This window comes from Podarcis tiliguerta, assembly GCF_965153285.1.
Source record: "Podarcis tiliguerta genome assembly, chromosome: 5".
NCBI classification, from domain to species: Eukaryota; Metazoa; Chordata; class Lepidosauria; order Squamata; family Lacertidae; genus Podarcis; species Podarcis tiliguerta.
In genome coordinates, this window is record NC_139538.1 from 15,101,702 (window position 1) to 15,114,750 (window position 13,049).

The window sequence follows — 13,049 nt, forward strand, 5'->3', positions numbered from 1 at the left end:
GTCTCAGTTAAAAAATATTGCTCCTGCCTGGCCATGCAGATCCAGCCGAGTTTATTGCTTGTAGTTTCCCAACTGTAGCAAGAATTAATAATCAGCAGATGAGAGAGCTCATTTAAGGCGATCAAATTCCAATCGCAAGTACAGATTGAATCACAAGCTTTCCTGCCAAGTTAATATTTGTGCTAATAATGAAGTCCACCTCAAGGCCATCAAAGCTATTAATTTGATTTTGTGTTGTAAACTTTGGCTGTGCAGGCCACATCCAATAGCAGCTGGGTGCAATCTCAGTTTTCCTCTGCAGCATCTAATACAGTAATAAACTAATATTATTAACTAGTTAAATACCTGTCAGTACATATTATAGGCAATATGTGGTCTCTTCTTGCAGAAGTGAACGGCTTCAACTAATTTCTGAAAAGGGAAGTAAAGAAGCTGGAATGTAGAACCACCATCAAAACATGGACCTTCTCCCTCAACTCAGCTGGTGAGCGCATAACAGGCATGCGAAATCTCCCAGGTTCAGTTCAGTTCCTGGCATTTCCAGGCCAAACTATGAAAGACCCCCGGTGATGAAAAGCTGGGTGTTGTTTAGGTTCTACAGATTCCAAGCAAATGTCCATCTTCCCAACAGCTGGACAAGGGCATCTCTGCTGAATAATGAAATGCCCAAGTCTGTAAGCAATGGTCGGGTTTCTATATTGAGTTAAAGCCTGCGATATGTAATGAATATTTCCCGATGGAAGAAGCCTGAATTATATCACTACTCTGTAGGCAAGTCTTTGTAGATGAATGATTAATCAAAGCTGCAAACAGCCACCCCATTATACCTTCTGCTATCGGGTTAATGTGGAGCAAACTCCAACAATGGTTCACTCTAATCAAATGGTGGTTGTCCGATGAGGCTCAAAGATATGCATTTGAGAATGTACAGAATGTGAATGTGACTTTACACTGAATGTCAATACCACAAAGACCTGGCATGTGCCCAACCAATACTAAAACTAGTCAACTGGAGACAAGAAGCAATCTGCAGAAGGTTGGCCACATCTCTTTAGGAGTAAAGTGATTTAGACCAGACGCTGAATGAATTGCGATTGCAGCTTCTTTCAAGGATCATCTTGAGGAGGAGCATCTCAGCTGGCTGAGTCGGAATGCCTATCTTCTTACATACCATGTGATCCAGGGGAGCACTGTTTTGGACTCCCATGCTGGATGGGGTTGATGGGAGTCATAGTTCAAAACACTGGGAAGGCACCAGGTTGGGCCTCCTGTCATTTGTTGTTCAAAATTAAATCTATGAGGCTAAGTAGATGTTATAGTGGTTGGCTCAGCTTCAAGATGGGTCTCCACCAAAGATCCCCTCCCACAGACATACATGGCAGTAGACACTCTTAACTCCACAATGTGGGGCAAGGATGCCTTAAGGACTGCTGGATCCATTATATCCCAGTCCAATCACTGAGATTATCTGGAAGAGTGCTGCAAGTTGTCCCCCATTTTACAGAGGCCCAACTGACCTCAACCAGAAGTTGGGAATTTGGTGTCAATGATCCTGTGTATGCTCTGGAACACTCTTGCAGTAGAGGTTCAACAGACATCCTCATTATTAACTTTCTGGGCTCTCTTGGATAGTTTGGCCCTTGCAGAAGAATTTATAACATACTGGTGTATAAATAGATATATAATAATAATAGTAATATTGTTACTGGACCTTAGGAAAGGTGCTCTAGCACTTGGGTCCTGCTTGTGTGCTTCCTGTGGGCATCTGGTTGCAGCGTAAGAACAAGATGTTGGGCTAGATCCAACAGCCTCTTCTTATATGTTCTTGTGGGTAAAATAACAAAACCAGCATCTATTGTTGCACAAGCCTCTGATGCATGCTGTGTTTGACTTGTTTACGTTCATGGGTACCTTATTTTATTTATGATTTCCCAAAAAATATCCAGTTTGGCCCTGAGGCTGCTGTTTTAAGTAAACTTACTTGGGAGTAAGTGCCGCTGAACTTGGTAGGACATAGTTCTGGGGGCACCTCCAGACATTCCTCTTCTCAATTATTTGTGCCCATGATGGTGGTTCTTAAACACGATTCCACTTTCAATACAATTGGTGCCTGCAAAAGTTTCAGGGTGGACATATTGTTTTGTTTCCAGTCCATGCATCTTACTGCTTGAAATCCTGTAACTCTTTGTATCACAAATGTTCCGGTTTATTTTATTTTTTTGGTCTGGCTTTTGTTGCAAGAGTGCCCCTCCAGGCGGCATTAATGCAATAACATTGGGGAGGCATCAGAGAGCAATGGGTAAAGTGGAAAAACGTATGGACAGCTCAGTATAAATCCGCCACTAATGCGCTATTATGGCACTGGTGACGTGTTGCAGAATATACAGCCAAAAAAATCCCAGTGTCGAGAGTCCTTGAGAAAGCCCTCGCAGGATTATCATGCATGCTTTGCAATGGAACATCCTAATCCCTTTGACAAAAACTCCTTTGCACCAGGAAAATCAGTTGGCATAACTGGAGGAGTGAACTTTTCTCTGTAGGTTAAAGTTTTACTTGCAACCAGAGCAAAGATTAGTCTTTAGCCAAGCACATTCTTTGCCATGTGAAAAGTACCTGACAGGCAGCATTGGTTGGACAGTGTGCGTGTCCCATTCAAAAAAAAGAGAAATGTTTATTGTATGGGCATCCATCATGTATCTTCTCCATCATCTTTGACTCATGTGAGACTTCCTCGAAGGACAGAGGCAAACACAGATTCAATCTCCCATTAAGAAAGGTGGTTAGAAGGTGGAGCGTTCTCTGAAGCTTGCAGTGTTTCATCATGATGACCAGTCACTGAGACAAAAAGTGGAAAATTCTTGATCGTGCCGGTGGAGACCAATGAAACTGCTGCCAGCCAGACCAGACCAGATCAGTGCTAATGACCTAGAAGAGCCAAGTCAAGCTCGTTGCCTGTAGCTAATTGTGTACTGCAAAGATTAATCGTGTCCCCAGACAAGAAAACAAGAGTGGATGAGCTGATAGGAAAATAGTGCCTTCCTATGATTCCTCTAAAAAGAAGATGCACTGGGAAAGCACTAAGAAGAATTCTGAATGCTGTTCACAGTGATACAGTTTTATAGATTTAATATGTATTAATACGGCCACTGCAGTTAGACATCGTAGTTCTGGGCAACTCGAATACATTTGTAAAATAGGATAACTGTTTCTGGAAACCACATGTGGTCTTCTCCTAACTTTTACGCAGAGAAGACCCACTGGAATTAATGAGCATGACTAAGGGCGCAATCCTAAACCGAGATTCAGCAAGATGAGTGGGGCTAGGATCCAACAGATCTATGGCTGAGCTAGAAGGCTCACAGTGCAACCTGGTTAAGGTAAAGGTAAAGGGACCCCTGACCATTAGGTCCAGTCATGACCAACTCTGGTGTTGCAGCGCTCATCTCGCTTTATTAGCCGAGGGAGCCGGTGTACAGCTTCTGGGTCATGTCGCCGGCATGACTAAGCCGCTTCTGGCGAACCAGAGCAGTGCACGGAAACGCCGTTTACCTTCCCGCTGGAGCAGTACCTATTTATCTACTTGCACATTGACGTGCTTTTGAACTGCTAGGTTGGCAGGAGCAGGGACCGAGCAACGGGAGCTCACCCCGTCACGGGGATTCAAACCGCCGACCTTCTGATCAGCAAGTCCTAGGCTCTGTGGTTTAACCCACAGCGTCACCCGTGTCCCCGCGCCATCCCTGTCATCACTGTAACTCCCTATCCCTGGCTTGGCTGAAGATGCACCAGCATATTTCCTCCATCCCAGCCAGGATTGAGGTGACTGAGCTACGGAAAGCAGAACAACACGTTTGGCACCGGCTTGGCTGCAGGTGTCGCTGGAAGGAGGCATACAAGCCTCCATCCAACCATCATAGGGGCTCCACTCTGGATCTGTGTAAGTTTTACTCCTTAGCTTTTTCTTCTCCCGAAGATGCCCCACATGGCAGTTGAGGTTTAGAGCCAGAGTTTTCCATCTCCTAGGTGGGCTTCCCAGGTGGACGAGCCCCATTTGCCCCTCACTTCTCTCTACAGCACATGCAGATATCACCTTCTTGACCATTGGACCTACTTTGGTCTCATCCACTCAATCCACTGGATTCTTCACATGCAGGAGAAGTCCCTAACTCACCGAGGTTCAGAACCAATGGCTACCCTCACCTGGTTTAGCATTTGTAGAATGCTCTTCCCAGCTCAGCTGGAGCTCAGCCATAGCCAAGCCAAAGATGGCTGATCCAAGCACAGTTTGAGTCCCCCAGAGGAGATGCTCTGGGGTGGCAGCAGGGGAAGGACCACAGAAGGGGGACTCAGGTTGAATCCTAACCCCGTTCCATTCATTCGTGTGACCTGGAAACCTGGCACAAAGACCAAAAAATCCTGTTTTAAAGGTTTGTTTTCCCTCTGCCAGGCTTAGGCAGAACAGATGGCAGCCACTCCACTGAGGAATGGGGTTTGGGTTTGCTGCAACATTTATACATGTTAATTTACACCGCCTTGCTTTAGGCCTGCTTCTTGTGAGTAGGATTGCTCCCTGACTTGGGAAGAGTGTTATCAAGCAGAGATTATCTTCATCGGGTGGTGTTAACCATAAATATTTGATCCTCTATTAAGTTTATTAGAGTGCACTGTGGACTTAGCCAGAGACTGGACTTCGTAATAAATGGGTTTGGCTCATGGAGCAGGTACATTTTTTGACGCTGGTAGTGCAAGCCTCTGCATGTCTACTCAGATGTAAGCTCTGCTGAGTTCAGTGGGACCTACCCCCAGGTAAGATAGCAGCAGTTTTCCCAAGCCGAGGTACGTAGCATTTCTAGATAGCTCGGTTGGCTAGAGTGTGGTGCTGACAACACCAAGTTTGCAGGTTCGATCCCCTTACAGGGGGTTGGACTAGATGATCCTCAGGTCCCTTCTAGCTCTACAATACCATGATTCTATAGAGGATGCATTTTGAGAGACATATTCTTAATTACCCTGGCCATAATACCTTACTAACTCTGCACTCCAGCAGTTTTTGAAATACAGAGTTATTAAAGTGCTATTTTGATTGGATCAATATCTCTTCTTGTAAGATTATACCCACTTTTTTGACTTGTTATGCAAAATGCTGTGGTAGTCAGTTCTTAGCTACACATGCAGTTGTATTCCATTCAGTCCAGTTAGGAGTTCTGTATAAGCTGAATGCCTGCATACTGCAAAATTCTGGCTGAATAACAAATTATCACTTTATTAATGTAGAACCATCTTCCCTGGCATGTCCCCCTCCCTGCAGAACCTTTTCTGTTGTGGAGACCCCTGGTATGTTCCTGCCAGCTTATGTTGACTTGTCATTTAACCATAAGAGCCCACTCCTAGGGACCGAGGGTTTTCATCCCCCCCAATAAAATATTTGAGGGGGCCAGTTGATTGGCATTGCCATTCAAATGATGTGCATGCACCGCATCATATGCGTGATTTTGCAGGTGGGGCTTACCTGCCCCACCCCATATTTTATTCAGATTGGCACCCCCGCATTTAACGTGTCCTTTGGTTAATTGTGGGACGTGGGTGGCGCTGTAGGTTAAACCACAGAGCCTAGGACTTGCCAATCAGAAGGTTGGCAGTTCGAATCCCCACAACGGGGTGAGCTCCCATTGCTCATTCCCTGCTCCTGCCAACCTAGCAGTTCAAAAGCATGTCAAAGTGCAAGTAGATAAATAGGTACCACTCCGGCGGGAAGGTAAACGGCGTTTCTGTGTGCTGCTCTGGTTCACCAGAAGCGGCTTAGTCATGCTGGCCACATGATCTGGAAGCTGTATGCTGGCTCCCCCGGCCAATAAAGCGAGATGAGCGCCGCAACCCCAGAGTCAGTCATGACTGGACCTAGTGGTCAGGGGTCCCTTTACCTTTACCTTAGTTAATTGTGGCAGTCATGAGCCACTTTGGGTGTTCCTTGTGAACAGAAAAACAGAATCTGCGTGCTTTGAAATAAAGAACCCGTCTTGTCTCTCTAATTCCTTGTCTCTGAATGAATGTCTAGTGTGCGACACACTCGCAAGTGAGCATTCCAGCCCACTTAGGTGGGCTTATCGATGTGCAGTCCCCGTGCCCTTTGCACTTTTCCTATTTTAACAGCCGGGGAAAAGAAGGTAAACACTAAGGAGTGCTTGGGTTTTTCATTAACATTCAAGTTGATTAATTCTATCCTCCCTGGCCACAAATAAGCTTTCCCCACAGCCCTCCCCACATCGCCTCTTTCCAAGTTTCCCTCCTCCTCCTCCTCCTCCTCCTCCTCCTCCTCCCCCTGAGGGGTTATAAACGTCCTAAGAATGGCTATCTTTACACAGTTCTGTATGTGACAAGCTCAAGTCGAGGTGAGGGGGCCATTCTGTTGCATGCCTTCCTTTTGGCAAGTGACCAGCCCGAGTTTTTTTGGGTTACGTGGATCAACCGAGGAAGACGGAGGTGATGGGAAAGAAACCGAAGGACGTACTAATGAAGGTAACACTGATTTCAAGATCGCGCAAGGGCTGGTAGCTCAGTGGTAGAGCATCTCAGCATCTCCAGGTATGCCTACGAGATCCTTGCCTGGCACCCTAGAGAGCCTCTGTCAGTCAGTGTAGACAGGACTTAGCAACATGGACCGATGTTCTGACTCGGTAAAAGACAGCTCCCTTTATCCCTATGATACTTCACCAGACTTCCAAATGGGAATTCATGTCCCCCGTGTCTGAATTAGCTAATGACACCTTTATTATGGAAGAAATGGCAAATAATGAAAACGGGAAGAAGAGGGGAAAGGTGGTTTTTGTAACTGCAAGGGGAAATGTCAAGAATAGCAAGGAATCTCTATTTTTGTCACTTAAGATTGAAAGCTACAAAACAGAGGAAATCACGCATTGTATCTTATTCTGAATCTCTCATGGATAAAACATGCTGTCAATAGATTTTACACAAAGGGCTGCTCTGGTGAATTTGATGCATATCAAGCATACTCTTTTCATGACAACTTTTTTTCATTCTCTTTGCACGTTTCCTCTGTTTAGCAAATATGAAATGTGATGTTTGTTTGGTTGAGCCAGTCAACAACATTCTAAACACTTCCATTTTGTAGAGAAATAGTAAACTGTATCTTCAATTGGATTGAATATGTTCCCTATCAATCAACAGCCTTCAGCCTAGATCCTAGAACTGTGTAGTGGAAGAGAGTCAATATTTTTTATTATTCTTGTTATTACTATGTCCCACCTTCCACCAACAGGTCCTAGGGCGGGCCACAACAATTTTAAAACTACAGAAGTTAAAACACATTACGTTCGCAAGAATAGGGTGGACCCTGAGAGAGCCAGTGTGGTGTAGTGGTTAAGAGCGGTGGACTCGTAATCTGGTGAACCGGGTTCACTTCCCCGCTCCTCCACATGCAGCTGCTGGGTGGCCTTGGGCCAGTCACACTTCTTTGAAGTCTCTCAGCCCCACTCACCTCACAGAGTGTTTGTTGTGGGGGAGGAAGGGAAAGGAGAATGTTAGCCGCTTTGAGACTCCTTTGGGTAGTCATAAAGTGGGATATCAAATCCAAACTCTTCTTCTTCCTGAAAACACATCTTGGGTGCCGAAGGCCAGGATAAAGATTTCAGCCAACAACCCCAAACCACATGTGATGCAGAGCTGGAGAACTGTGGCCCTTGAGATGTTGTTGGACTACAACTCCCATCAGCCTTGCTCACTGGCTGTGCTGGCTGAGCCTGATAGGAGTTGTAGTCCTATGACGTCTCGAACTATGACATGTTCCTCAGCTCTGTGTTACAGCTATAACTGGTTCCCCCAGACATTTTTTGTTTTTACTTCAAAGTAGATGCAAGTCGCTCAGAACTTGGCTGGGTGTCTTTCTTTCTTTCTTTTTTTAAAATATAAAATCATAGCTTTAATGCAGGTATTTTTTTTAACAACATAGTTTGACGATTGCTAAAATATGTTACTTGTACTTTATTTGTATTTTTTTATTTTTTTCAAATGCTTTTTATTGAGATTTAAGAACACCAACACCAACCAACAAAAACATCAAGTCTTATTACATATATCCTACTTTATGCTCCATAGAGCCATTGACTTCTTTCCTTCTTGACTGGGTGTCTTTTATGCTTGCCTCAATGTCTTATTTATTCATTTATTTACATTTACACCCCATGTTTCTGCAAAGGAGCTCAAGGTGGCATACGTGGTCCTAACTTCCTCCCTGTTTTATCCTCACAACAGCCCCGTGAAGTAAATTAGGCTGAGAGACTGTGACTGGCCCAAAATTACTCAGTGAGTTTCCTGGCTGAGCGGGGGTTTAGAACTCCTGTCTCCCAAGTCCTCTCCCAGAACGCTAACCACTATGCCACACTGGCTGTCAGATTTTCTCTTTTTTTTATTATTATATAATTTTTTATTGTTAAAATAATTCAACATTAATACACATACAAACATACATTTCATACAACATACCTACATGCATACAACATACCTACAACATACCTACACTCAATCTCACAGATAATTCCCATTACCATCCACCACCCCTCACCCTTTGTGTTAGACTTCCAATCTACTCAATTGCAATTTCTTTCTACTTCTATTACTTTCTTTCACACACCTTTAACCTAATTTCTTATTTCTTTTTCTATTAGACATTGTTATCCATCTTATTTAGTATTCCAATATTTGAAACGAAACTTGTTTATTCTAATAGGAGTTCTGATTTTTCGGTAAAGTTTTGCAAGTATCTTTTAAACACCTTCCAGTCCCTGTCTGCCTTCTCTTTTGAGATCCTTCCAATTTCTCCCATTGTTTTGGATATATTGTAGTACTCCAATAATTTGGCAAGCCACTCTATATTTGTTGGTACAGTACCACTTTTCCAATTTTTTGCAATCAATAGCCTTGCGGCTACTGTTGCGTATAAATATAAGGTCTTGTCTTCTTCCTTTAGGCTTCAATCTTAACCCCCTCTGAATTGATACAGTGGTGCCCCGCAAGACGAATGCCTCGCAAGACGGAAAACCCGCAAGACGAAAGGGTTTTCCGTCTGCAGAGGCACTTCGCAAGACGAATTTCCCTATGGGCTTGCTTCGCAAGACAAAAAATGATGAAAAAAATTGAATTTTTTTCCCCGCTCCAAAACCCCTTATTTTGAATCACTAATCTGCTAAAAGCATTTTAGCAGCAAAACCGCTAATCTCCCAAGTGTAAAAAAGCCGTTTTTAGCCCTTAAAATGTCAATAGCGCTAATAGCGCTACTCCGTCAATGGGCTTGCTTCGCAAGACGAAAAAACCGCAAGACGAAAATACCCGAGGAACGGATTCTTTTCATCTTGCGAGGCACCACTGTATCAGTCCCACCATGGGGGATATAATGGGTGGTATTCAATTAAGTTGTACTTAGGGTAGAGCTACTGAAATTAATAGACCTAACTTGGTCAGTGCTCATTCCTTTCAGTGGTTCTACTCTGAATAAAACTTAGTTGACTACAACCCAATATATTTCTTTCCTTGTGTGACTAATAGCAGCTTTTGTGGGCTGGCTCTACAGCAGTGTTTCCCAAATGTGGGTCTCCAGCTGTTTTTGGACTACAAATCCCATCATCCCTAGCTAGCAGGACCAGTGGTCAGGGATGATGGGAACTGTAGTCCAGCTGGAGACCTACGTCTCTACTGCTCTACCAGGGAAACGGTACAGTGATGAAGCGATAACACCCTCTATCCCAGAGCCGTTGCTTTGATCAACTCTTTATTGGGGTGGGGGGCATCCAGTCATGGGGGAAGGGGGGACTTCCAGCCCAAATGCTCAGTTAAACCCACCTGCTTGACACCTGACATTATGCACGCCTGACCTAAGTAGTGGGGCAGGTGATTGTTGGGTCTTCAAAGCACAGCACAGGGCTCATTGCAAGGACTGAGGATCAGCTGAGGTCAATGGCTTGTACTCAAAGGGCTTCCTCTTGCACTTTAGATACAACCTGCTTTCTCTGCAGAAAGGGAAATACTCTACTTTTACGAGCATTTCCAGCTGCACAGAAAAATCAATCAGCTGATTGTTTGTTACAGGGAAGCCCTTTGAAGGCACGTTTCCAGTGCCTTCAAAGCGTGCCTTCAAAGAAAATTGCCAAAACTTCAACAGTTACCGTGACCCAATGTGAACTTTGGCAGGTGTCAGTCAGCTGGTGCCGTCATGACATCAGGTGATTGATAGGCGGGGTGGCGCCACCCACCTGTCTGCTGGGTAGATGTGGGAGGTAACATATAGTTTGACCCTTGGAGCTGGTTCGCATGATATGATTTTTCTGTTTTTACTATTTCTAAGATAAAAAGGTTTTTGTTTTTGTTTTTAAAGCGCAAATCATCACATACAAACTTGAGCCAATAAAGATATCATGGGCAGTGATTCCCAAGCTTCTGGCGAGGTCACAAGTCTCAACTCAATCTTGAACAAGAGGTGACCTGCCATGTAAGTTTAATTCAGAGTACAGCCATTGTAATGAATGAAATGAAGTTGGGAATCTTCATTCATTTCATTGGGTGTACTCTGAGTAAACTCAAGTTGAATCCTACCCAAATTGTATTGTGTCTTTCTGCTCTGACTTGGTCATTCATAAGGATGCATAACTCCTAAGAGTCAGTGCGGGAATTTGTCTACAGCAGTTTTCATGCTCTGTTGTCGTGAAATGCACCTCAAGACATTGTGTGTGTGTGCGCGCACGAAGGATTTCTGGGCAGACATTTGTTGGGAGCAGGGGACGTATTTTGTGCTCTCATTTTGTAATTTTATGCTATGAACCGCCCTGTGATCGTCGGATGGGGGGGCGGTATACAAATTTAATAAATAATAAGAAATGATGATGATGATGATGATGATGATGATGATGTAGATGATGTAGATGGTACGGCAGGATCTGCTGCTGCTCAACCCTGTAATATCTGCCCCACTTGTTTCTTTGTAAGTGAGGGAAAAGGCTACATCCATGCTAAGGCTACAGTCCTATGCAGACTTTTCTTGGAGTAAGCACCACAGAACACAGTGTAGGTTACTTCCGAGTAAATGTGCATACCGTTTACTGAATTTTATGAACTTTCTGTTTTACTCTGGTTGGAACTGTATGTTTAGTGTTTGTTTTTAATGGAATTGTATATTCGTTGAGGTGGCTTGAGAAAGTTATAGTCCTGAAAAGAGCTTAGAAATACCTGAGGGGTGTTTTTTTTTGCGGGGGGGTACTTCTAGAAATCCAGAGCAGGAACCAAAAAATGGAGAATAAAATTCTTCACCCTGAAAAAAACAACAACCCCAATTTTTTAAAAAATATTATTATTATTATTATTATTATTGGGCAATATGGGGCTGTTCCTGGTATGCAGGACTGTTGGAATATGCGTAACTGTTCCTTCATCTTATGGAATCTTGGAAAGTATTATTTTGTGATGAAAGAGGCAGAGAATTCTCAGCTCTTACCAATCTGTAGTTGCCGTGATTCCGTTGGGAATCCTCCCAACAGTGGAAGCATGGCCGTTTCACAGGTATAAAACTTTAATTGATTTGTAGTATAGCTAGAACCTTCTCAATCTCATTTTTATCTCTTGTGATATGTGCTTTCTGGAAATGGATTTTTGATGTGCTAACTAAAAGATATTCAACCTCTCTCCACCATCCTTTCAGGCTGAATTGTCTGCCTGAACTCTATTTGTGATGGCCAGTAGAGTTATGAGATTCTGCAGTAGGTGCTGGTGGGGTTGGTGGGCCAGCAGCCCTCACCTGGCCTCCTGACAGCGGAGTCACTACAGCTTACCAGGAGATGAGGAGGGACAATGTGGCAGGAAAGCCAGGGTAGCCCAAATGCCCCAACAGGCACACCCGTCTGGGTCCACTGGTGCGTTTGCACCATGCCAATGTCCCCACCATCTTGCCTCTCCCCATCTTCATTCTGGTATGCAGCAGTGGCTCAGCTGTTGAGAGGTCAGGTTAGCTAGCAACAGAATAATATTCATAATAATAATAATGTGATCAAACATCAAACATTAAAAACTTTCCTAAACAGGGCTGCCTTTAGATGTGATGTCTTCTAAAAGTCAGATAGTTGTTTATTTCCTTGACATCTGATGGGAGGGTGTTCCACAGGGCATCACTACCGACAAGGCCCTCTGCCCGGTTCCCTGTAACCTCACTTCTCGCAGTGAGGGAACTGCCAGAAGGCCATCGGCGCTGGACCCCAGTGTCGAACGATGGGAGTGGAGATGCTCCTTCAGGTATAAAGCTTCTTTAGGGCTTTAAAGGTCAGCACCAACCCTTCAAATTGTGCTCAGGAACGTACTGGGAGCCAGTGTAGGTCTTTGAGGATCGGTGTTATATGGTCTCGGCAGCTGCTATCAGTCACCAGTCTAGCTGCCCCGTTCTGGATTAATTGTAGTTTCCAAGTCACCTTCAAAGGTAGCCCCACATAGAGCGCATTGCAGTAGTCCAAGTGGCAGATAACTAGAGCATGCACCACTCTTGCGAGACAGTCCACAGGCAGGTAGGGTCTTAGCCTGCGTACCAGGTGGAGCTGGTAGACAGCTGCCCTGGACACAGAATTGACCTGTGCCTCCATGGACAGCTGTGAGTCCAAAATGACTTCCAGGCTGCACACCTTCAGGGGCACAGTTACCCCATTCAGGAGCAGGGAGTCCTCCACACCCAACCGCCCCCTGTTCCTCAAAAACAGTACAGATTGTCTATATCTCCCCCTTTAAAAGCTCCATGCAAACTTGGACACATAATCATATTGTGGATTATGGAGCTGGGAAACTGGACAGTAATTGTCGCTATTGTGGGAAGAGATGCCATGATGTAAGGATGGGGAGCCTGTGACCCTCCAGATGTCGTTGAACTACAGCTCCCATCATCTGTGGCCATTGGCTGTACTGGCTGAGGCTGATGGGAGTTGTAGTCTTGTAACATCTGGAGGGATGCAGCGCCCCAGCTCTGTGTTGGAGCCATGGCTGGATCTCCAGACATTTTTGTGGCTGTC

General features: G+C 44.6%; 1 protein-coding gene across 2 annotated transcripts in view; it reads left to right on the plus strand.

Moving 5' to 3' along the window:
• Positions 1-6,495: 6,495 nt before the first annotated feature.
• SLC2A2 (solute carrier family 2 member 2) overlaps positions 6,496-13,049 on the plus strand; it is a gene marked incomplete at its 5' end in the record, with an annotated part of 28,729 nt that continues 22,175 nt past the window's right edge. The window contains one exon of one of the 2 annotated variants that reach the window (XM_083442240.1): positions 6,496-6,516. In XM_083442240.1, the coding sequence (XP_083298366.1) occupies positions 6,511-6,516 (6 nt within the window). Of the gene's footprint in view, positions 6,517-11,415; positions 11,563-13,049 lie in introns of those variants that run through there. The other variant, XM_083442239.1, reaches the window with a different exon arrangement.